We start from the raw sequence: 23,265 nt of genomic DNA on the forward strand, positions 1-23,265 counted from the left end.
CTCCTTTCTAGCTGTGATTTTTTTAAAACTCTAGCTGTAATTCTCTTCAATTTAGGTCCTGATCAGATACCTCTCAGAGAAGAATTTGAGCGAATTATGCTGAAAGCTATGCAGGAATTTACTCTGAGAGAGCGAGCCCTACAGATGGGCGCTCAGTGCACACCTGTGTCACCAGGACAACTCCCCTGGCTTGCTAGATTAATTGCCAGCGTATCCCAAGACTTGGTTCACGTGATTGTGACCCAGAACTCTTTGGCAGAGGGCATTTCGGAGACATTGAGGACTCTCAGTGAAATGAGACACTATCAAAGGCTACCAGATTATGTTGTGGCAATTTGTGCATCAAAAATCAGAGGAAATGAATTTTGTGTGGTAGTATTAGGTGAGTAATGCTTTCTGTTGTGTTCTTTTTAATCCATTCCTCCAATCATCTGTCCATTTGAAAACTATTTGAGTGTTTCAGGTGTCCATGTAGTTAATCTCTGGTAAGTGCTCCAACTTGGATTTTTCCTCCTAATTTTAACTTTACCTTTCCTCCTCAGATCAGAATTTTGTACCCCTTAGTTTGGCTGGTGTCCCTGTCAGCTGGTTGTGGGAGCATTATTTCAAAGCATACCCTAGTAACAGATACCCTTGTCTCACGTAACTTCTGTCCTTAAAAGGTTTTGGAAATGTTGCCACATTAACATGTGATAAAGCCATTGCCACAGGTGGCCTAAGCCAGTTAATCAAACTTGCCAGGAACATCACTCATGTATTCACCTCCTCACTGAAGAGGATATTTAATGTTACAACATTGACTCTAAAGAAAAGGTTTAGAAAGCTGGTACATTACAAAATTTATTTTTGTTTCTGGTGCTGATTTTCTATCGGGCACCATCCTGAGTAGCCATTGGGACTACGTTTTGCTTTTCTTCTCTCTAGTAAATAGCTCTCACCTCTTCCTAGCAAAGAGGCCAGATCCTCTCACATTAGCAAAACCTGCCTGTCCATCTCTCTATGATAAGTATCTCTTTCAGAAAGCTTCATCAGAAAGTGTAATAATCAATTTTTTTCATTTTAGTTTGTAAAAACAACAATATGTTTATATTTTTAAGATAGATATTCATAATAACCATGAAAACACAATTTTTAAAGGTTTTTCACATTCTTCTCTAGTCTTTAAGCACGTGCATGGTGTGTTTTTACAGTTACAAACAAGAAGCTATGTCATTTTTTCCCTTGATTACCTAACATTATATTATAAACATTTTCTGTTTAAAATTGTCATTTCAAATTCTGTGTAATTGTCCACCTTTTGATGTGCCATAATTCTCTTAACCAAGTCACTATAGTTAGATACTTCAGTTGTGTCCAGTGTTTGTGATGATAAATCAGATACCGGTGGACATTTGTTCTCTGGTACATCATCTCTTCCTCTGTTCTGCAGGTCAGCATCAGTCCAGGGCTCTGGCGGAGAGCATGCTCACCACAAGTGAGTTTCTGAAAGAAATCAGTTATGAGCTCATTACAGGAAAGGTCAGTTTCCTGGCGTCGCATTTCAAAACCACATCATTAGGTGAGTGGTTGTGGGATTCAGCCACACTGCCAGCCCCAAGCTACGTGATTTTCTGAATTTAAATCTTAGCCTGTCAAGGAGATGAGAGTGACGCTTAAGCTTGCTGGCGACGTTCCTTCATTTGGAATGATTTATCCTGAGTATTTTGTTACTGACACAGCAGGGGGGTCCAGAGGACGGTGCACAGGCACTAGGGTGGGAGACCACAGCTCAGCCACTACTTTGTTCTGTCCTCTTGGGTGAGACTCTGTCTCTCCAGATCTCAGTTTTATAATATGTCAAATGGAGATAAGACAGTCCCATTCTGCCAACTGTGAGTATTATGGAGGCCAAAAGAGACACGGATGTGAAAGCATGTCAGTTATAAGCACTATACAAACGAGGGTAGCCTGGCTATGGAGACACTGCTATAGGGATGGCCAAGTGTAAACTTGGACATGAAAAGCTGGTTGACCAACAAATCGTGATGAAAAGCCAGCTCAACTGCCCAACTTGGAGACTGATACAAACATTTCATTCCTTGTAATCTTCTCATCTCTGCTTTATTGGTAATAGGCGATGACCTGGACAAGCTGCTGGAAAAAATGCAACAAAGAAGAGGAGACAGTGTTGTTACCCCTTTCGATGGAGACCTTAATGAATGCGTGTCAGTTCAGGAGGCTGCCGCCATGATTCCCACGCAAAACCTGGGTAATGTCGCCTCAGACCACAAATTGGAACTCAGCCCTTAGGACAGACATTATAGAAGCTAAGTCATCCTGAGGTTTTGAGGGCTCTTCTTCAAGTTACAGACTATGACAGGCTTTCCCTCATTATCTACATGATAAATCTGGCTCAGATTAAAAATGTCGTACCATCTGGCCTGGATCAAAGGCCTTGTTCTTAGTAAATGTCTCCTAGAATTAAAATCAAAGTCAAAGACTTTATTTTAAGCAGTCTCTCTCTCGTTTTTTTTTTTCCTTGAAAGATTCTAGGGTCCTTGGTGTGCTTTCCTTAGCTCCACCAGCTGTGCCCAGAGAGCTGTCAGTGCTTGCTGAGGGCTTCAAAGAGTTGCTTAGAAGAGTCTAGACTGCAGCTGTGCAGGGCTCCTGGCTCTCCACTCCCTTCATTTGCTCTCTGACGTGTGAAACACACCTCATCTCAGGGATAGCGAGGCCTTCCTGGCAGATAGAGTAACGATACCCATACATTATCTGCCCTAAAACAAGCTTTCAAGACACGAAGGGGGATGGTGGGACGAGGGGTGAGGAGTTCAATCATTAGATTGGATTCCTTTGGGTTCAGGTTTCTTCCTCAATTCCCTATTTGATAGGGACAACATAGGAAAGGACAGAAAAAAGAACAGGAGAAAGATAGATATGAAACAGATCCGTGTAAGCTGCTGCTGAAAGCCTTTTGGCCTCTGCTTGGTAGGAATGTATCATTTATATATAAATATTACCTCAGCAATAAAAGTGGCATGGCTTGGCACCAGCTCAGTTATAAAACAAATTCAAATACGAGCAATAAAATTTTTTGACTTCTAGATGTTATTTGATAAGAAAGTGATCATCTAGATGACCTAAAATGTGTTTATACTATTTTGAATTATGAACAAAGTTAGAATTTAAAAATATTCAGAGTACTTACAGATCCCATATACATATCCTTGATTCCCTGTTTATGAAACATTACTTAAAGATATTTTTAGGTTTTCTCAAACTTCAAAATTTGCTAAATTCTACAAAGTTATTCCATCATCTATGTCAGTCTCCACCTGTGTAATCTGTGAAATGAAATAACCTATCAGAAGACAGATTTATTTTGATTGGTAATCTTTGTGGGTCAAATTATTTGGGCTACTATTAAAAGTTGTGTAACTGAATGCAGTGGCTTCGTCTCTTGGTGAGTGCAGACCCAAAAAGCAGAAGTAGGTGAAGAAAGGTTTATTACGTGCACAAGCAGTGGAGAATACTGGAGACAGCTTCCAATGCAGTGCTTCCCCAAACAAGAGTTTGAAAGGTCCTTTTATTATTAGTTCAGAGTAGAGTTCATGAATATTCAGTTAAGGAAAAGGTGACAGACTGGGGTTTATTGCCTAACAGCCATGTTCTTTTAAGACGCATGTGTTGCACGCACACATGCTACTACATATGTGACATGATCTAAAAATGGCTGCTTTGCCCCTCCCACAGGAGGAGAATTCAAGATGTTAATGAAATTATAATGGAAACAATTCACTTTATTTTAGAGCAGTTTGAGGCAGCTAGATCCGGCTTCAGCTGGCTTGCTTGTGGGAACCTTCTGTGGTTAGGCTCTTCCTGAAACTTTGTCTGCAAAACACTCAACAGATGATGTTAGTTTTCATCAAATCATGAGTACCCCTTTCTTTGCCTGGCTCCTTGGTTACAGTAGCAGCTTTGGGCTTTTCTCGTGGGTTCTCTCAGCCAATAGGGAGACCCACCTGTATAAATCCCCACTCACTGTCAGGGTTCCATGGTGGCTGGCTTATCATGACTATGTCTTTGCCTTGACTGCATTGCAGTTTGATTTTAGAAAACATTAATTAGCACATGTTAATGGGGTCCTCATGTGTTCTAGTCAAACTTCTACACGTGTTCCTGATAAAAAGCAGCCCTTTAAAGAAGTATTAAATGTTGCCTGCTCAGGTATTTAGCTGGCTAATCCTGTCTCTTCCGTTGTTTGTGTGTGTGTGCGCTTGCACGTATAAGAGAGATTGATTGCTTGGTTATAACTTGTAATAAAAAGCTGCTGGCATGCTTAGAGTAAGTACTGGGCAATGTTTCTCTAATACGTCACCTATTGAGTGGCCAGCTGGCCATGTCATGAGCCAGGTCTCTTCAGATAGTACAGGCGTCAGCACTGGAGTTGACCACAACCACCTAGACCTGCCAGGTCACAAGCACTGGCAAAGTCAAGTGGGAAGAAAGGTGAAGGCAGTGTCTCTGTGACCTCCATTATGCAGTCAAAGGGAAGGGAATTTAAAGTCATGTTGCAACTGACTTGCTGGAGAGGAAATGTTTATTGTGGTGCCATCTAGAAAGGTTCAAAGGAACTCAGCATTATTATGTTTACAGCATTGCCTCCTTCCCTGAACTGGGTCTGGGCTCGGGCACTCGACCTGTGCTGATAGTCCTAAAGAAAACTGGAAACTCTTTCTTCCCCTTTCCAGAGATGAGTCCTGGCTTCAGCTGCAAGGGTGTGGTCTGTCCCTGCCATTTCTGGGCAGGCGAGGGGTGTGGAATTTGTGATTTGTGAAACAATCAATTGATTTAAAATAATACATTTGTAAAATTACCACATCCACTCTTGAGCACATCCTTTCAGCCAAGAGTTCAGGAAAACAGGCCAACCTATTAAAACTCAAAAGAGAGTGAAAATAGGAAGTGAGAATTCTTGAGGCCAGAGCATTATTTTACCGTGTGTGTTATATGTCCCCTCATGGATTCATAGTGGCCATCACGGAAGTGAATTAATCTTGTTCTTATGACTTTTTTTATTTTAGATTTAGATAATGAAACCTTCCAAATTTATCAACCACAGCTAACAGTTGCCAGAAAACTCTTATCCCAGGTGTGTGCTATAGCAGACAGCGGCAGCCAGAGCCTGGACCTTGGCCACTTCAGCAAAGTGGACTTCATCATCATAGTCCCAAGATCAGAGGTTCTGGTCCAGCAAACTCTGCAACGGATTCGACAATCGGGTAAGATTGAACTTTCAAAGAGGACCCTACCTAGATCCAGCCTTAGATTCCTTCTGCCTCTTTCTTTTTCTTAATCCAAATGTTTATAGGACACTTTTTTGCAGTAATAAAAATCATAAGAGCATTTTAAATGTTACTTCAAATATGTGTAAGTTTTCCCTCAAAGTACTCTGACCTTTTTCCCTCCTGGGTCAAGAGTCAGTTCATATGCATGCTTGCCTTATACTGTTAAGTCTATGACATAATCGGTGGACTAGAAGCTGGTCACTCATCTATGAAGAGAAATTTTCTCACGGCAAGGATAGCCTTGCATGGGGTGATGGGGTCTATGCCACCTGAACTCCTTCCATGGCTCGGATGTGTCACATTCTTGTGGGTGGCTTCTTAGACATTTAGCACACCACCAGCACATTTTCAACCTAGAAATCAGAACGAGATCCTCCAAGTCAATAATGATAATGCCTCATTAAAAAATACAAAGTTAGAACTTCTCCTAATGGCTTTAAGAGAATGAATATGGAGGAAAAAATAATTTTCTGAGAAAATATAAAAAGGTTGGGAGCAAAAATTTTAGAAGTCTGTGGTAAATAATCCCTTCAAACATAAAATTTTCTTAAAATTAGAAGCAGTAAGGAATTTAGAAAATTGGGACTGCTGAAAATTGCTTGCCTTTTGTAAACTAGATTTGAACAGGAAATTGTAAATGTCAAGTTGTTTCTGAGTACCTTAGCTGGGAGAAACACACATGCAAACACACGTATACACACAGATTTTAGCTGGAGGATGAATCCTTTTGCCACAGTAAAAATTTTTATTTTCAATATATTTAAAAACAAATAGAAAGCAGAAAAATTCAAAAGAGCTTTAAATGCAGTTTATATGTTCCATGCCTATCATACAGTGCTCCTTCAACTTTAGCATAGATACAGATCACCTGGAGATCTTGTTAAAATGCAAATTCCTCTTTAGTGGGTCTCGGTGAGCTCCACATTCTGCGTTTCTTTTTTTTTAATTGAGGTATAATTGACATACAACATTATAGTGGTTTCAGGTGTACAACATAATGATTCAATATCTGTATGTATTGCAAAATGATCACCACAATAAGTCTAGTTAACACCCATCACCACACACAGTTACAGAATTTTTTTTCTTGTGATGAGGACTTTTAAGACCTACTCTCTTAGTAACTTTTGAATATGCAGTGCAGTATTATTAACTATAGTCACCATGCTGTACAGGACATCCTCATGGGTTATTTTATAGCTGGAAGTTTGTACCTTTTGACCCCCTTCACCAACCACCCACCACCCACCACCAATCTGTTCTCTGTATCTGTGAGTTTGGTTGGTTGGTTGGTTGGTTTTGTTTCTTAGATTCCCTGTATAAGTGAGATAATACAGTAGTTGTCTTTCTCTGTCTGACTTATTTCAGATTCTGCATTTCTAACAAGCTCCCAGGGCATGCTAGTGCTGCTGGTCGGAGGACCATACTTTGAGTAGCTCAGCTATCTGGGAAATCTTTCACTGTTAGTTCCGTGAGCCAAATGAGCTAACAATAGATTTTTCCCCCCTTTAACATCTCTTAGTGGCTGTGACTGACACTTGTAAAGCCTTCTGGGGGCCCAAGCGCCTGGTTAACAGTGCAATCGTCTTTTCGGCCTCTAAAATTCTGAGTGACAAGTTACAAAATGACCTGTTGGAAATACTGAGTTATAGGTGATTAGCTAGAGAGGGTCAAATGCCTTCTCTCTTAGCTTTCCCAGAAACCAGAGTGAGTTCTAGGCTCCCTCAGCTGCTGGCCATTTCTGCATTTTCTTTCTGCCCCTCTCCATTGTGGGAAATGGATGGGCTTTAGTTGCCACGAGTATTAACAAGATTTTTTATTTCTTATGGGTTTTCCACTTTCATACCGTGGAGGGAGTGCCTTCTGTTATAGGTGTTTTACTTGTACCAATTGGCATTCGTGGCCTTCCTGAGTCTGTGATCTGATATCCCAAATCGAGCTTGAGCAAACACATCATAGCACCTGTTTCAAGTGGTGAAATCATCCATGGTCAGCGGTTATGCAGAGCCTTTTCCTGAAATAACCTCTTGATGACCTCTTCTTTCACCTTTCTTAATAAATATAAGACCCTAAATAAAACCTTGCATTTTTGATAAATGAAAAAATTTGTATAGGTCCTTCATTTTCCCATCTCAACAGCCTCAGATTTTTCCACAGGGAGTATCTTAAGATTATCACTCCTCAGAAAGGTACCAGAATTTGACATAAGGTTGGAATCCAAAAAAATCAATGTTATGAGCAGATTTGGAAATTCAAGGTAAAGCATATTTTAAACATTATTCACATCTGGCTTTGGCATACACATTGAAGTTTTGCGGCAAAAACAATCACTTCTGTATATTTAAAAATAATTGTATTCATTTTCATTATAGAAAAAGCATAGTTATGGTATTCTTTATTTTAAAAAATAAAAGAAAGTAGGAAAATTTAAACATTTATAATCCCACCCTTCAAGGATAACCACTGTTAAAATCTGGGTGTTAACAAATGACTTAATACCTAGTGTTCCGGTCTCTCTTCTCTCCCTGTGCCTGTTTTTTTCACTTGAAATTATAGTGTGCACATTTTTCCAAGTCATTAAAGCCTGTAAGCATCATTCTTAATGAATGTATAGTATTCCACATCATAACGACACCAAAATTTACTTGTTTTGACATTTAAATACTTCATATTCTTGGAACACATAACAATTGATAATAGAACAGGAAAGACCATGTTAAAGTGTAAAGAGAAAGTGTCCAGAGCAGAGTAAATAGCAGGAGATTATCCACTAAAAGAAGTCTTAATGATCATAGCTTTGAAAACAGAAAGGATTCTCAAGAAATCATCTGATTCAATTTCCTCATATTTCACCATGTGAATCAAGGAGAGCTTCATTGGCCTAAGGTCACAGAGGGTAGTACCTTGTGGACGAGGGCCATTTTTTCCTCTCTGTGTGCCTAGCGCCTCATTTGGTGCCCTTCTCAGGCCTGGCACCAGTAAGTGCTCAACTACTGTTTGAACAGAGGGCTGGAGGGAGGGAAGGGACAGACAGAGGGAGAAACAGTGTCCAAGTGCTCTGCTTTCTGGTGCCATTTGCCTTTCCCTAAAGGAAGCATTTCAGGAGCCAGCCTGCCAGGAAAAGCCCCAGGCAGGGAGACGCACCCAGGGCATGCAGAAAGGGCACATCCTTGGCAGCCCACACGTGGCTGAAAGAAAAAAGTGAAAATAGAAACCATCGTGTTGTTGCAGACCCAGCACAAAGGCAAAGCATTTGATACCTCAACTCACATTCTAATTAAGGAAGAGAGGCAGGGAGGAAAAGAAAACATCATGGAAAGAATTTGAAGGTGAAAAAAGAAATGAAATGGGTTAAACAGTTTTAAGTTTGCCCCAGATGGGCTTGTAACCTGATCAGTGGAGAAGCAGCATAAAGAATTTTTAGACCACAGGAAATACTTTTGTTTTAGCGTCATTTAAAAAAATGTGACGTTGTGGCATAATTGTTCCAATTCAGGAGACCTCAAATTCTGTAAATTAGAATCCTAGAGTATCGGTGTAATCAAAATGCAAGCTACTTTCAATTCAAGGTAGGTGGGATGAAAACAAGAAGTATTTGTGACTGCTCATATTTTCCTGCTTTTCAAATGGTGTCTGTGGGAGCCCCAGTGAACGGGAGCAGATCTGGCAGTATCCAGTCAAGGAAATTTTATCATGCTCAGTGGAATGACACAAATGTGATGCCTCCACACATGCCTGATTATAAAAGAAACAGAAGTTTTCATCTGCTGATATGTAGATAGGTTATTCTGTTTAAATGGACATAAGGAAATTTTAAGGAGGTGGTAGAGATTAGGAGGGGAAGTGAAGAGCGGAGGAAGCCATTTTCACTTTCTAAAATATATTTTCTTGGTCTCATCAACCTTATACCTCCTTGTCAGTCACCTAAAACTTAAGCAGAAAAAACAGTATTTATTGGGCAGTGACAAAGGCAGCAAGAAATGGGGTTCCAGGGAAGAAAGTAGTTCTAGGAAACCATTCTGTCCTGAGGTAGAATAGGGAAACGCCAGAGATTCCTTTGTACAAATATAACAAATACCTAAAGTTAGCATTCTTAAAGTCAATTTCCAACTAAGGAGTTAGCTGCCCAGTGCCCACCCCTGGTTTATAAACGTTGGCACCTGGCTCACAGTCTTTGCCTCCCAACACGCCATCATCCAGAGGTACTTCGTATCCAGGTGGAGGACCCAGCCAATATCCTAGTTTCTCAGTACCTTAAGCTGCTCATCGTCAAACACCTTTACCCCTGCTCCTTCACAACCACCTGCTCCCCAGTCATATCCCAGACTCTGCTGGATCCTGGAATCATCTCCAGATATCCCCAGTGTCAGACCATAGTTTCCTCTCCTATATACTCACAGTGTTGGACACTGTGGGGAAAAAAATCAATCTTTCCAATTGATGCAATCATATATTCTTTTTTGGTTCTTTAGTTGGACCTCTCTCCCATTCTCCATAGTGGCTGACTACTACAGACTCTATTTCACTCAAATTTCTGACCTCATCTTTCTCTCTTAGCAAATGACCGTGCCACCTACTCTTCCTTCCTCTGCCCCCAAAAGAAGAAAACTTCAGATAAAAACATCTTGATTCCAAATCTAGAAACCTAAGTGTACGCACACCTCTCTCTTCGCCTTCCCTCCTGATCAGTGACAGAGCTGCCCTCCTCTATTTAAGCCCATTCTCCCCCCTTGCTCCAGGTGCCATCCTCTCCTCATTCTCCTGGACCTCACACTATTGATTATCTCTTCTCTCATTGCCACTTTCAACTTCTTTCTCTCCTGGGGCTCATTCCATCCATTTAAACCTGCCTCACTCTCTCAAAGACAAAATAAGCCTCTGTTAATCTTACCTAACCCTCCTCTGCATCCTCCTCTAGCTAACTGCCAAGCAGAGTAGTCTGTTATCTCCATTTCCTCAGCTCCCAGGTGCTTTCAACACCCTACAAACTGGCCTGGACTTCCAACTCCCACCCTTATGGGACTCTCCCCAATGTTACCAGTGACCTTCTCAGTCCTTATCTTACGTAAACTCTTGACTGCACAGGTGACTTCCATTCCTTTAAACACTGCAGTTCCTTTAGCTTCCAAGGCATGCTCTTTCCTAGGTTTTCTTCTACAACTCATGCACTGGTGCTCATCTGCGCCCTGCAGTGCTCCAGCCATGGCACGCTGCACCATGTTGTGCCTGTGTGTTTATTAATGTTCTTTCTCTTCAGCTGCATAGTCAGGGAACGTGTCTGTCTTGTCTGTGGCACAGCAGACACTTAATATTTGCTGAAATTAATTTTTTGTAACACTTTTTTGAACTGAATTTTAAGTTAACATCTATTTTAAAAGGAAGACATAGGAGTAGTATTTGTAGTCCTCTGGCAAAAACAAATGTAGTCATTAAAACCATGTTTTAGGGGCCAGCCCCATGGTGGAGTGGTTAAGTTTGCACGCTCCCACATAGCAGAGCCAGAAGGACCTACAACTAGAATATGCTACTGTGTACTGGAGGGGCTTTGAGGAGAAGAAGGGAAAAAAAATGATTGGCACCACGTTAGCTCAGGGCCAACCTTTAAAAAAAAAACCCATATTTCAGAAATCTACTTTGGCCAAGAGTAGAGGCCTCCAGTGTGTCTGATCAGGTGCATCTGTCGGTCACACAGGGCTCTGAAGCTGCCTCTGTGTCAGAGTGCTGTTCTTGTGCAGTTCTGGTGCTGCCTCCCTCCCTACCCAAGCAAACAGCACAGCAGTGTACACCCACATAGACAAGTCCTACCAAACCCAGATCAGAGAATTCTCTGCCAGCGGGAGGACAGAGGGAGCCAGCTGGGCCACCAGAAGACAAAGGGACTGCTGATACAATGGGCCCTGAAAGCGATTAGCAGGGATTTTAACCAGCGATTTCAATTCCCAGGTAATTTATTGGCTGAAAAGAGATTGACAGGGTGAAAGAATGCACATTGTTCTCATAATACTTAAAAACCCGGTGTGCTCTAATGATTCAATATTTTCTTGATTTTCATATCCTTTTAAGCATTAGAATGTTTTTACATACCAAAACTTTGAAGATACTAATTCTAGCAACAGAGAAGATGAACAGCTAAAACTGAGAGTAGTTTTATTTTTTCTTTGGGATATGTTTTTGATGAGAAAGAGCAAGAAACAAAAATGAGATAAAAAATTTAGAAATAAATTCTTTGTTAAAAAACATCGAGGGATAAGAACATTTGAGCCAGAATACATTGTTCTCTCCAAATAAATAGGCAGTATAACGGGGCATTGAGATGAATAGTGGGTCATCTTTAATGACACCTGGACATTTTAGATTCCTGGACATTTAGATCAAGTATCGGTTTTACTTGATATTCAGACTGATTAGCTCCTCCACTGATGGTTCTGGCGGCTCATTCACTTTCCACCTTTGTGGCCTTTGACGCTGGTGCTCAGAGGTGTTGTGGGTTTGGTGCATATGTTCTTGGATTATTCCCCTTCCAGGCCCTTGGGTGGTCGAAAAATTGCTGCTTCTCCTTTAGAGTTTTTAGAGGAACGGCCTCAGAGGACATGATGATGTTTTTAATCCCATAAAGGGGAATATAGGCCAATGCTCAAGTTTTCCTTAAACACACCTGGCTTCCTGTAGCCTTCAATAAAGAAAAAAGGGGCATAAGCAACTACAAGCTAGCTGCTTGGAGTCCTTGGCATCCTAGAAGGTTCTCTCCAGGGCCTTTCGAGGTGGTTATTTCTGTGAAAGATGTCCACGACTGGCACCACCTGTGGCTGCTCCCCAAGGTTCAGACTGACCACCTTTAAGGATCACAGCAATTCCCAGCCACCGCTGGCTCCATTCGAGAACTCAGTGAGTTGCAAAATGTCATAAAAGAAGGATTACTGATGCCTCCTAAATTCCCACTCATGTCAAAAGTAAGATTTAGTATTTAGGTAGACATGGCCCTGAATCTCTCTGTGCTACCGTTGGTACCCCAGGGGACCCTCCTGATGTCCATTTTTTTATTGTGGAGTTGGAAAAATGTGACAGATTTGCTCCTGACTTAGAAGATAAACTTTAATCCTATAGAACTGTGATAAATAAGAAGACAGAAAGTGACCTTTCTCAGACCAGCCATTTCTCAACACTTCAGATCATTTTCAGATTCCACGCCTTTGTGCATATTTTTGAAAAACAAAACATGAAGGCTAAGCCAGAAATAAATGAAAAAGTTTATCCATATGGGGTGAAAGAGACAGGGATGGGATGACTATAAGTTTTTATATAGTTTTGACTTTTGATCCTTATAAATGAGTTACATATTCAAAACATGAATTAAAATGATGGGAAAAAACTTAATATTGAATACAAACAGAAATAAATGAACCTAACTGCACAAGTTGATAACATAACCACACGCCAAAAAGAATTAATTCAAGTATTTTTTGAACGCAGTTTTCTTATTATGCACTCTCAATATGATATATCTCAAGGGCAAAAAGAATTGCAAATAAATCTTGAATTTTACTTCTTATGTTTGTTGCTGGGAGTGGCAAGGATAATTTTAAAACTACGTATTTTGTGTATATCATAGGATACAGCAAATAGGTAAATATTTTAATATTGTTGAACACCAGAGTTCTCAAATGAAACAAGGGAGCCTCAGGTATGGAATAGGGAAAAGTAAGGAATATCCTTTTTAGATTTAAATTGGAGATATAAGTATGAACACATAATTTGAAAAAAATTAAATGTTTCCTTGCTCTGTCCACTGAAAAGTCTTAAAAACAGCGACATCTCAGTATCAATGTGCACATCTGGCCTCCCTCTAGATCTGGCTTATAAATGTACTCTCCAGTGTCCCAGCTCAGAGGTGCGACAGTCTGGAATACTTGCTGTGCCAGAAAGCGAGAAAGCTTGGTAGGGACTCAGAGATTGATGGGGATGTGTCAAAAGGACATAGCAGCTTCCTTGAACGGGATTTTACTGATCAAATTTGGTAATCTTAAGTGTCAAAAAGGATTATGGCAATGGATTACAACCTATTGAATTTTTTTAAAAACCCATGAGTCCATGGTAATACTAAAAAATAAAAGAGACAAGAGGAGTGAGAGGTGGGGGGCAAGCCCTTCTTTACAAAAAAATACTAGTAATAAATAGAGGAAAATGATAGAATTATAAAAACCCCTATTTTGCACTACCAACGTAGTTATTGACTCTGAGAAGCATCGTCAGTGTATACTAAATCATTAGGTACAATGTCATTCAGGAACAAATAGCTGCACAGTCTCAAAGCATCATCACACATTGAAAATTACAAAAGTAAAAGGTATCCTTACGATGGAGAAATCCAGCAGTGGACACTGTCATCACCAAGTAATCAAGCTTTGCCATCTTCAATCATGGGACAGATTGACATTAGGAGCAGAGGGAAATAAATAATGTCACCTGTGTGGTATAATTGCCAAAACTGTTTAACCTGAGTCTAATCACAAGGACACTCCCGGAAAAATCCAGATGATGTGGCATTCTACAAAACAATTAGCCTGCATTTTAAAAAATATCAGTGAAAAGACCAAAAAAGAAAAAAAGGCAGGGGGCTGTTTCAATTATGGAGAATAAAGAGACATGACGACCAAGTGCAATGCTTGATTCTTGATTGGATCCTGGACCTAAAAGTAAAATAAAAAGCTTTTTTATTTTATTAAAAATAAAATAAAAACAGCTCTGGGACAATTGGTGAAACTCAAATGTGGGCCATGTATTAGAGAATATTATATCGACGTTGTTCAATTCCTTGGATATAATAATGATATTGTAGTTATGTAAGTGTATGCCTTTGCTCCTATGAAATATTTAGGGGTGAATATTATGATGAGTTACTTACTTCCAAATTATTCAGCAATAATAGCAACAACAACAATAAATAAGAAGTAATAAAGAGAAAAAGAAAACGTAGCAAAATATTAACAATTGATGAAACTAATGGAAGGGTATACAAGTGTTTTATTGCACCAACTTTTCTATACTATTCAAAATAGAAAGTGAGGAGAAAACATAGTTGCTGTTTATTGATAATATATCCATCAGATAGAATCTAGTATAGCTATTAATGTCTTCAAATATTTTCTAAAATGTGGATAGACATTCACATTCCCTCTTTTTAAGAAATCTTAAATATTGAATAGATAAAATTTATAAAGGGTATTAAAAATCACAGCATAGTGAACACCCATGTACCCACCAAAATAAAGAACACTGAAGACTTTTGTTCTCTTTCCAGATCTAACCTCCTTCTTCTTTCAAAGGTAACCATTATCCTGAATTTTGTTTTTATTATTCCCTTATTTTGCTTATAGTTTTGCCATAATGCATAACTCCTAAACAATATATTGTTTAATGTCATATACTTTAAACCTTTTTGTAAGTGGAACCACACTCTATGCATTCGTTAATAATTTACTTTTTACACTCAACATTACATTCCTGAGATTGACCCTGTTGTTGTGTGTAGCTGTAATTTATTCATTTTACTGCTTTTTATTATTCTATTATGTGAATGTACCACACATCTTAAAAAATGATTTCCACTACTGATGGACATTTGTTTTGTCTCTAGTTTTTTACAAACAGTGCTGGTACACATATACAAGAGTTTCTCTGGGAATAGAATTGTTAGTGCATAGGTTACATATATTTTCAACTTTACTAAATAGTGATAAATTATTTTCAAAATGGTTATATTTACACTCCCACTAGCTGTGTATGTGTTTCAGTGGCAAATATTTGATATGGTCATGCTTATTTTAAATTTTTTAATTTTAAAATAATTTTAGGTCTACAGAAAAGTCACAAAACAGTACAAGACATTCAAAAATGAAATTAAGAAAACAATTCCATTTATAATAGTATGAACAAGAACAAAATACTTAGGAATATATTTCACAAAAGAAGTGTAGAACTTATATTCTAAAAACTAGAACATTGTTGAAAGAAATTAAAAAAGACCTAAATAAATGGAGACATCTTATAGTCATGAATTGGGAGACTTAATATTTCAAAGATGGCAGTATTCCTCAAATCTACAGATTCATTGCACCCCCTATCAAAAGCCTAGCTGGCTTCTTTGCAGAAATTGACAAGCTGATCCTAAAATTCATATGGAAATGTAGGGGACCTGGAATATCCAAAACACTATTAAGAAAAGAACAAAGTTAGAAGACTGTTACTTCTCCATTTTAAAACTCGATACAAAGCTACAGTAATCAAGGCAGTGTGGTACTGGCATAAGAATAGACATATAGATCAATGGGATAGAACTGAGAGTCCAGAAACAAACCCTCCTATTTATGGTCAACTGAATTTTGACCAGGATACCAAGACCATTCAATGAGGAAAGAATAATCTTTTCAATACATGATGGTGGGGTAACTGGATAGCCACATGCAAAAGAATGAAGTTGAACCCTTACCTCACAAACAAAAAGTAACTAAAAATAGATCAAAGATCTAAATGTTAACAGCTAAAACTATAAAATTCTTAGAAGAAAATAAAAGTGTAAATCTTCATGACTTTGGATTTAGCAGTGATTTCTTAGAAATAACTCCAAAAGCACAAACAATAAAAAAATAAACTAGATACCATCAAAATTAAAACATTTGTGCTTTTTGAACACTTTCAAGAAAATGAAAAGAGAACTCAGAATTGGGGAAATTATTTGCAAATGATACATCTGATAGGGGACTTATATCTATAATATTTAAAGACCTATGACAATTCAATAATAAAAAGACAGCCTAAGATATGGGTAAAGGATCTGAATAGGCATTTACCCAAAGATGATATACAGATGGCCAATGAGCACATGAAAAGATGTTCAACATCATTAGCTAAGTGGAGAAATGAAAATCAAAACCACAATGATACTACTTCCCACCCACTACAATGGCTATAATCAAAAAGACTGACAATAACAAGTGTTGTCGAATATGTGGAGAAACTGGATCCTAATACCCTGCTGATGGGAATGTAAATGGCACAGGCCTTTTAGAAAACAGTCTTGCAGTTCCTCAGTTGGTTAAACGTAGAGTTACCATATGATCCAGCAATTCCACCCCTAAGTATGAAATGAAAGAGAAGTGGAAACATATGTCCACACAAAAATCTGTACACAAAATGTGCATACAGCACTATTCATAGTAGCCAAAAAGTGGAAACAGTCCAAATGTCCATCAACTGATGAATGGATATATAAAATGTGGTACATCCATACTATGACATGTTATTCAGCAATAAAAAGAAATGAAGTTTTATGCATGCTACAACATGGATGAGACTTGAAAACATTATTCCAAGTTCAAGAAGCCAATCACAGAAGATCACATATCGTTATGATTTCATTTATATTAAATTTCCAGAATAAGCAAATCTGTAGAGAAAGAGAATAGACTGGTGACTGCCCAAGGCTGAGGGACTGAGGGGAGAATTGAGGGGTGAGGGTTAAAGAGTATGCGGTTTCATTTTCAGGTCATGAAAATGTTCTAAAATTGATTATGGTGATTGTTGTACAACTCTGACTATCGTAAAAGACATTGCATTGCACATTATAAATGGGTGAATTTTATGTGAACTATATGTCAATAAAGCTGTACAATAGAAAGTTCATGTATACCTTTCACCACCTTCCCTTAAAGTTAACTTATATAACCATAGTACAGCTATCAAAACAGGAAATCAATCATGAAACAATACTATCAACTAACTAAAGACTTCATTAGTCTTTTTCTTATTGTTGTTTTTCTGTTCCAGGATCACATTCAGTTGTTGTGTCCTCTTGGTCTCCTCCAATATGTAGCATGTCTTCAGTCTTTCCTTGCTTTTCATGACCTTAACATTTGGGGGAAATACTAGTCAGTTGTTTTGTATAAGGTCTTTCAATTTGGGACTGTCCTATGTTTTCTCATGATTAATTCAGGTTACGTGTTTTTGGCAAGAATACCACAAAAGTGATATGATGTCCTTCTTAGTGCATCATATCAGGGAATACATGATTTTGATATGTTTTATTATTGGTGATGTTAACCCCAATCAGTTGATTAAGGTGGTGTCTGATGGGTTTCTCCACTGTAAAATTACTATTTTCCTCTTTGTAGTTTATATAAAGTCCTGGGGGAATACTTTGAGACTATGCTGTTAGCATCCATCAGTGGATCTTGCCTGCAAGTTATTGTGGTGTTTGCATAATGGTGAATTTACATTTCCATCATTTTGCCTACATGTATTAGTAGGAATTCATTAATTTAATCTTTCTGTAAGGAAGAGGTGTTCCTCCTCCTCCTTATTTATTTATTTGTTTATTTATATCAGCATGGATTCATGAATGTTTATTTTATGCTATGGGTCATTCCCAGCACTATTATTATTTATTTTGGTGCTCAAGTTTTCTAGCTTTGGTCATTGGGAACTCTTTCAGGTAAGCTCTGGTGTTGTTCTTTTTTTAAAAGACTTTTTTTAGAGCAGTTTTAGGTGCACAGAAAAAATTGAGAGGAGAGTACAGAGACATCTCATATCTGACCCCACATTCACAGCCTCCTCTGTTACCAACATCCCCCACAGGAGTAGCACATTTGTTACAATTGATGAACCTACATTGCTTATGTTCTTTTAACATGTCACCATCCCTTTTCATGTATTTCCTTATTTTCTAGAACCACAAGACATTCCAGAGTTATTTTTAATTTCTCCACCCCAAACTTTGAATTAACCTCTTCTCCAGTGAACCCTTAGTCCTTTTATTGAAGAATGGTATTTATTTATTTTATTTTTTAATGATTCTTTTTTTTTTTAAAGATTGGCACCTGAGCTAACAACTGTGTTTTTTTTTTCTGCTTTTTCTCCCCAAATCCCCCCAGTACATAGTTGTATCTTTTAGTTGTGGGTCCTTCTAGTTGTGGCATTTGGAACGCCACCTTCAGGATCTGAACCAGCAAAACGCTGGGCCGGCAAAGCAGAGCAAACAAACTTAACCACTTGGGCACAGGGCCGGCCCCAAGAATGGTATTTAGAAACCAAAATCTGGGTGCTAAGTGTGCTTATTGTTACTGGGTGTCATTGCTCCTTGACTTACTCAGCAGACAGACATAAGAAATATATGTATGTATATTAACCCATGCACACATGTACACACACACCTGTTTATTTATATATCTATCTATTCTTAAAAATATGAGTTCAGGGGCCAGCCTGGTGACATAGCAGTTAAGTTCATATACTCCGCTTCAGTAGCCCTGTGGTTTGCCAGTTCAGATTCCAGGCGTGGACCTACGCACTGCTTATCAAGCCACGCTGTGGCAGGCATTCCAAATAAAAAGTAAAGGAAGATGGGCACAGATGTTAGCTCAGGGCCAATCTTCCTCAGCAAAAAGAGGAGGATTGGCAGCAGATGTTAGCTCAGGGCTAATCTTCCTCAAAAAAAAATGAGTTCACATTGATACCTCCAATTCCGTATGTACACCACAAGGTTCATTTTAGTCTTTCTCCTTTCTTTTTTCGTAACTTCTTTCTCTGATAAGGAGAAACTTGGTTCTCATTATTTATGCTCTATTCACTTCTTTTATTTTTTTCTAGAAATTATGCAATTACTAACCCATTCCCCTGTGAGAAGCTGATTTGCTAACTCATATTTTTGTGTACAGTTCTTTTTGTCTTTAGCCTTATAGTATCCAGCCAAGACACTGATTTTACTTGGGTTTGTTCTTTTCATCCTCATCCCCATCAGTGTGGTTATGTTAGGTTTCATCTGTTACTGTTTGGACTCTATTTTGCATTCCTCCCCCGCCCCCCACTCCATTCTTGGTTGATTTTGTTTGTTGCTGTGGTTCTAAGAGCAAAGGCTATACAAAATGGTATATTCAGAGACTTGTCTCTCCCTCCTCATACTTACCCTGTTCCCATTCTCCCCTTCTTTCCACCTTTTTTCCACTCACCCCACCCCTGCCATTGGCAACCAATCTCTTTAGTTTCTGGTTTATGCTTCTTGAATTTGTTTTGCAGAAATGAGGAGATACATAGGGTTTTTTTCCATCCACTTCTTTCTTACAATTATCTTGTTTAATTTTTATTAATTTGCTATGATTCCATTCTGTTGTGGTTTTAATTTGTATTTTCCTTATTATTAATGAGGTCGAACATCTTTTCCAATGTTTCTTGGCCATTTGGGTTTCTTCTTCTGGGACATGCCTATTAAAGTTTTTTGCCCATTTTCTCTTGGATTTGTAGGAGTAATTAATGTATTATGAATACTTATCCTTCATTAGTAATATTTTTTACAGATTTGGGAGGCTTGTCTTTTTATTTATAATGTCTTTGATGAATATAAGTTTTAAGCTTAATTTATCCTTCGGCTTTTTGTACATAAGAAGTCCTCTATGAGGTCATACAATTATTCTCCTATATTGTCTTCTAAAAGTCTTAGTCTGTCTTTTGCATTAAAGTTTTACTCCACCTGAATTTCTTGTGTATCAGGTAAGTCCAATATAATTTCTTGGTTCTTCAGCACCAATTACCGAAGAGCCCATACTTTTGCCACTGATCTGCCATGTGAGCTTTATCATAATAAATCAAGTTTCTATATGCGTGGGGGTCTGTTTCTAGGGTCTACCCATGTGCCAAAACTGCTCCATCTTATTAATACACCTCTATAATTCTTAGTCTCTGGCAAGGCAAATCCCTACCACCTTTTCTTCTTCAGGACTGTCTTGACTATTCTTGGTCCTTTGCTCTGACATATAAATTTTTTAAACAATTTTTCAAGCTAAAAAAACAACTATTAGAATTTTTATTGGAATTACATTGAATCTCTAAATAAATTTGAAAAGAATTTAGTTTTAACTATATTTTATAATATAGCTCTATTTAATGTCATTAACAGTTTCATCATTTTCTCCATGAAGGTCTTATATACATTTTATAAGACTTACTCCTAGGTGCTTAATTTTTTTTAATGTTATTGTAAATTTTTTTAAAAACACACTTCTTAACTGTTTTCAGCTGGTATATAGAAATGCAGCTAATTTTTATAAATTGATTTTGAACCCATCAACTTAACTAAATTCTTATTAATTTAATTGATTTATCTGTGGATTATTTTGTGTTTTCTACACAGACAAGTTATTAGTAAATAATGATAGTTTTGTTTCTTACTTTACAATTATAAGTGAAAAAATCAGCATATACAATTATAAAATGTGAGCTAGGTAGCACAACATGCATAGAAAAAAGACAGGAAGGAATGCACAAAAATGTTTGCAGTGGCTTATTTTGAGTTAAAGAACTACGGATAATTTTTCTTTTTTAATATATCTCTATACTTTCCAGTTTTTCCAAGATGAGTATCTATCACTTTCATAACCAGGAAAGAAACAAAACTTAAAAATAAAAGCAAGTCTAAAACAAAATTTAAAGGTAAGGGTGACCTACTATAAATGCCCAGTTAGAAATAAAACAATCAAGTACCTCTGATGTGCCAGCTCCCCACCCAAATTCACCACTGCAGAGGCAGCTGGCTGCATAGTTATGGACTAATATACCATGTTATATCTAAGAGAACCACCTCTTAGATTCATGGAACTTTGTCTTCCCATTAAGGGCATATATGGAATTAACCTGTCCAACACATACAATCAGTCTTTATTTCATTTGTTTTGAAATGTGGTCAACTCTTAATTTTCCATAAGATATATCTTTTTCTTCTTTATGAATTATTTATAGTCTTTTTATATTAGGATGCCCTTAACTTACACTGCATATTTCCTAAGGATAAACTTAGGAAATATAGACTAAATTTCAACTGGTTCTACTCTCCCCATTGTACAGATAAGGAAACAGAAACCCCAGAGATTAAGTGGGTCCTCCCTCTATCCCTCTGCTCACCCTCTCTACCCCATAGTACTTTTCTCCCATCATGACACTCGCCAGAATTATCCATCTTCCTCATCATGAGCCTCAGGAGATTAAGATCTTTGTCCTGTTCTCCTGTGTGTCCCCAGGCCTAGCACAATACCTGACATAGTACCTGCTACACAGCAGATGCTCAATCCATCACTGTCGAATGTTGAATGAATTTTACAAGCAATTCACTTTCCAAAAAAATCAGAATACCTGCCAAGTTAAATGTTTGATTGATTGCCTTTCGAAATATTCACAACATTTGATTACATTTGGGTGGAAATTGAAAAAAGTCTCTGAGTAAAGGCCCCTAATGAAAAATGTTTAAAAGCAAAATTACTTTTCTGTTTACCTTTTCTGGTATAGTGAATTTTTCCGATGGCAAAACATTTTTCCTTTTTCTTTTATACCATTTAGAGCTATTACTATTACAGCATCTAGATGCTAATTGCGTGTAGTTGTTAATTGAGTTGATTTTATGTGAAAAGAAAAGCTAGATAAAACTAAATCAACATGATTCATAAAGCTCTCTTCATTTTACTTTTTATTAATTTATTTTTTAATTTTACTTTTTTTTTTCCACATAGTTGGGGCCAGTGAGTTGGGCTGGTAATGGATGCTAAATAGATATCCTTCAGCCTTTGGAGTCCAGGCTGGTCCTCAAGGACTCTGTAACATATCTAACCCCCAAATCAGTCTTCTAGTTCCTTCTGCTTGGAGGTCCACGGGCTTGAGTCACAAGGCTCTCTTCTCAGGGGCCTTAGCCCTCCCTCTGTGCAGCTAAGTGTCTGGAGTCGGGGGCGGGGGGGGGGGGGGGGGGCACGCTCCTGTGCCCTTGTGTTTTGGATTTTTTCCAGCTTTATTGAGATATAATTGACATATAACATTGCATAAGTTTAAGGTGTGCAGTGTGATGATTTAATATGTGTATACATTGCAAAATGTTTACAACATAAAGTTAATTAACACATCCTTCGCCTCACATAATTACCATTTTGTCTCTTCATTTTAAAGATGTATTTGGTATTTTAATTAATTATCCCAACAACAGCTTCGTGTGCCTAGAACTATTTTAGATGTTTTTATGTAGAAACAACTTTATTGTAGACAGATAATGATACAGTACTAAAGTTTCATAGTTTCTAACATTTTGAGAATATAGAGAGAATAATCTTGGGTAATTCAGTTCATTTTATTAATTTGGTACATAATCCAACATTCGTTGAGGGCTTCCCACACTCTAGATACTGTGCAAAACTGTCACTGTATAAAAATGAGTAAAATACTACCTAAAAAAGCTCTAGCTTTAGTATCTTTGGACATCACATTTTATTTTCCTTTTTCTTACATGTTTTGTTGCTAAATTTGCGGTAAGGAAGGCTTATGTGATTATATTAATTTGGCCGAAAGCTGTAGCCCAAACTTTCATTTTTTTCCGAGTGGCCTGCAGTAGCAGTTAGCAGCACTTCACATAAATAGAACTTAATTAAACAGAGGTCTCATACATTTAACTGCTTCTCAGACTGTTCCCTGTTGTCATTTGGGGGGGGGGGGGGGGGGGGGGGGGGGTGTTCTAAAGAACAGGAAATCGGATATTTCCTCCTCGAAATTCTGGTGGGGAACATGAAAAAGGAAAAATAGCTGCTTTGTAAATCTCTATATATGGTTAGTACCCAGTATATCAGTTGACACTGAACTTAAGTTTATCTCGTTTATATATATGTATGTAAAAGACAAACTCTTTTTTCTTCTTGGCAGGTGTCCTTGTAGACTTGGGTCTGGAGGAAAATGGGACAGCTTATCAGAGAGCAGAGAAATATGTTGTTCGTCTAGATAATGAGATTCAAACCAAGTTTGAAGTTTTTATGCGGAGGGTGAAACAGAACCCATACACACTGTTTGTGCTGGTTCATGACAACTCCCATGTGGAACTAACGAGGTGATTGCTTCAGAGTGAGCAAATACAATATTTCTTCTG

General features: G+C 38.0%; 1 protein-coding gene across 8 annotated transcripts in view; it reads left to right on the forward strand.

The window, feature by feature from the left end:
* GREB1L (GREB1 like retinoic acid receptor coactivator) overlaps positions 1-23,265 on the forward strand; it is a 245,998-nt gene that overhangs the window by 178,568 nt on the left and 44,165 nt on the right. For 7 of the 8 annotated variants that reach the window (XM_046671347.1, XM_046671354.1, XM_046671355.1 and 4 more), the window contains 5 exons: positions 56-382; positions 1,430-1,558; positions 2,114-2,248; positions 5,064-5,261; positions 23,046-23,226. In XM_046671347.1, coding sequence (XP_046527303.1) covers positions 56-382; positions 1,430-1,558; positions 2,114-2,248; positions 5,064-5,261; positions 23,046-23,226 — 970 coding nt within the window. The remainder of the gene's footprint in view (positions 1-55; positions 383-1,429; positions 1,559-2,113; positions 2,249-5,063; positions 5,262-23,045; positions 23,227-23,265) is intronic. The other variant, XM_046671352.1, reaches the window with a different exon arrangement.

This window comes from Equus quagga, chromosome 9 (assembly GCF_021613505.1).
Source record: "Equus quagga isolate Etosha38 chromosome 9, UCLA_HA_Equagga_1.0, whole genome shotgun sequence".
Classification (NCBI taxonomy): domain Eukaryota; kingdom Metazoa; phylum Chordata; class Mammalia; order Perissodactyla; family Equidae; genus Equus; species Equus quagga.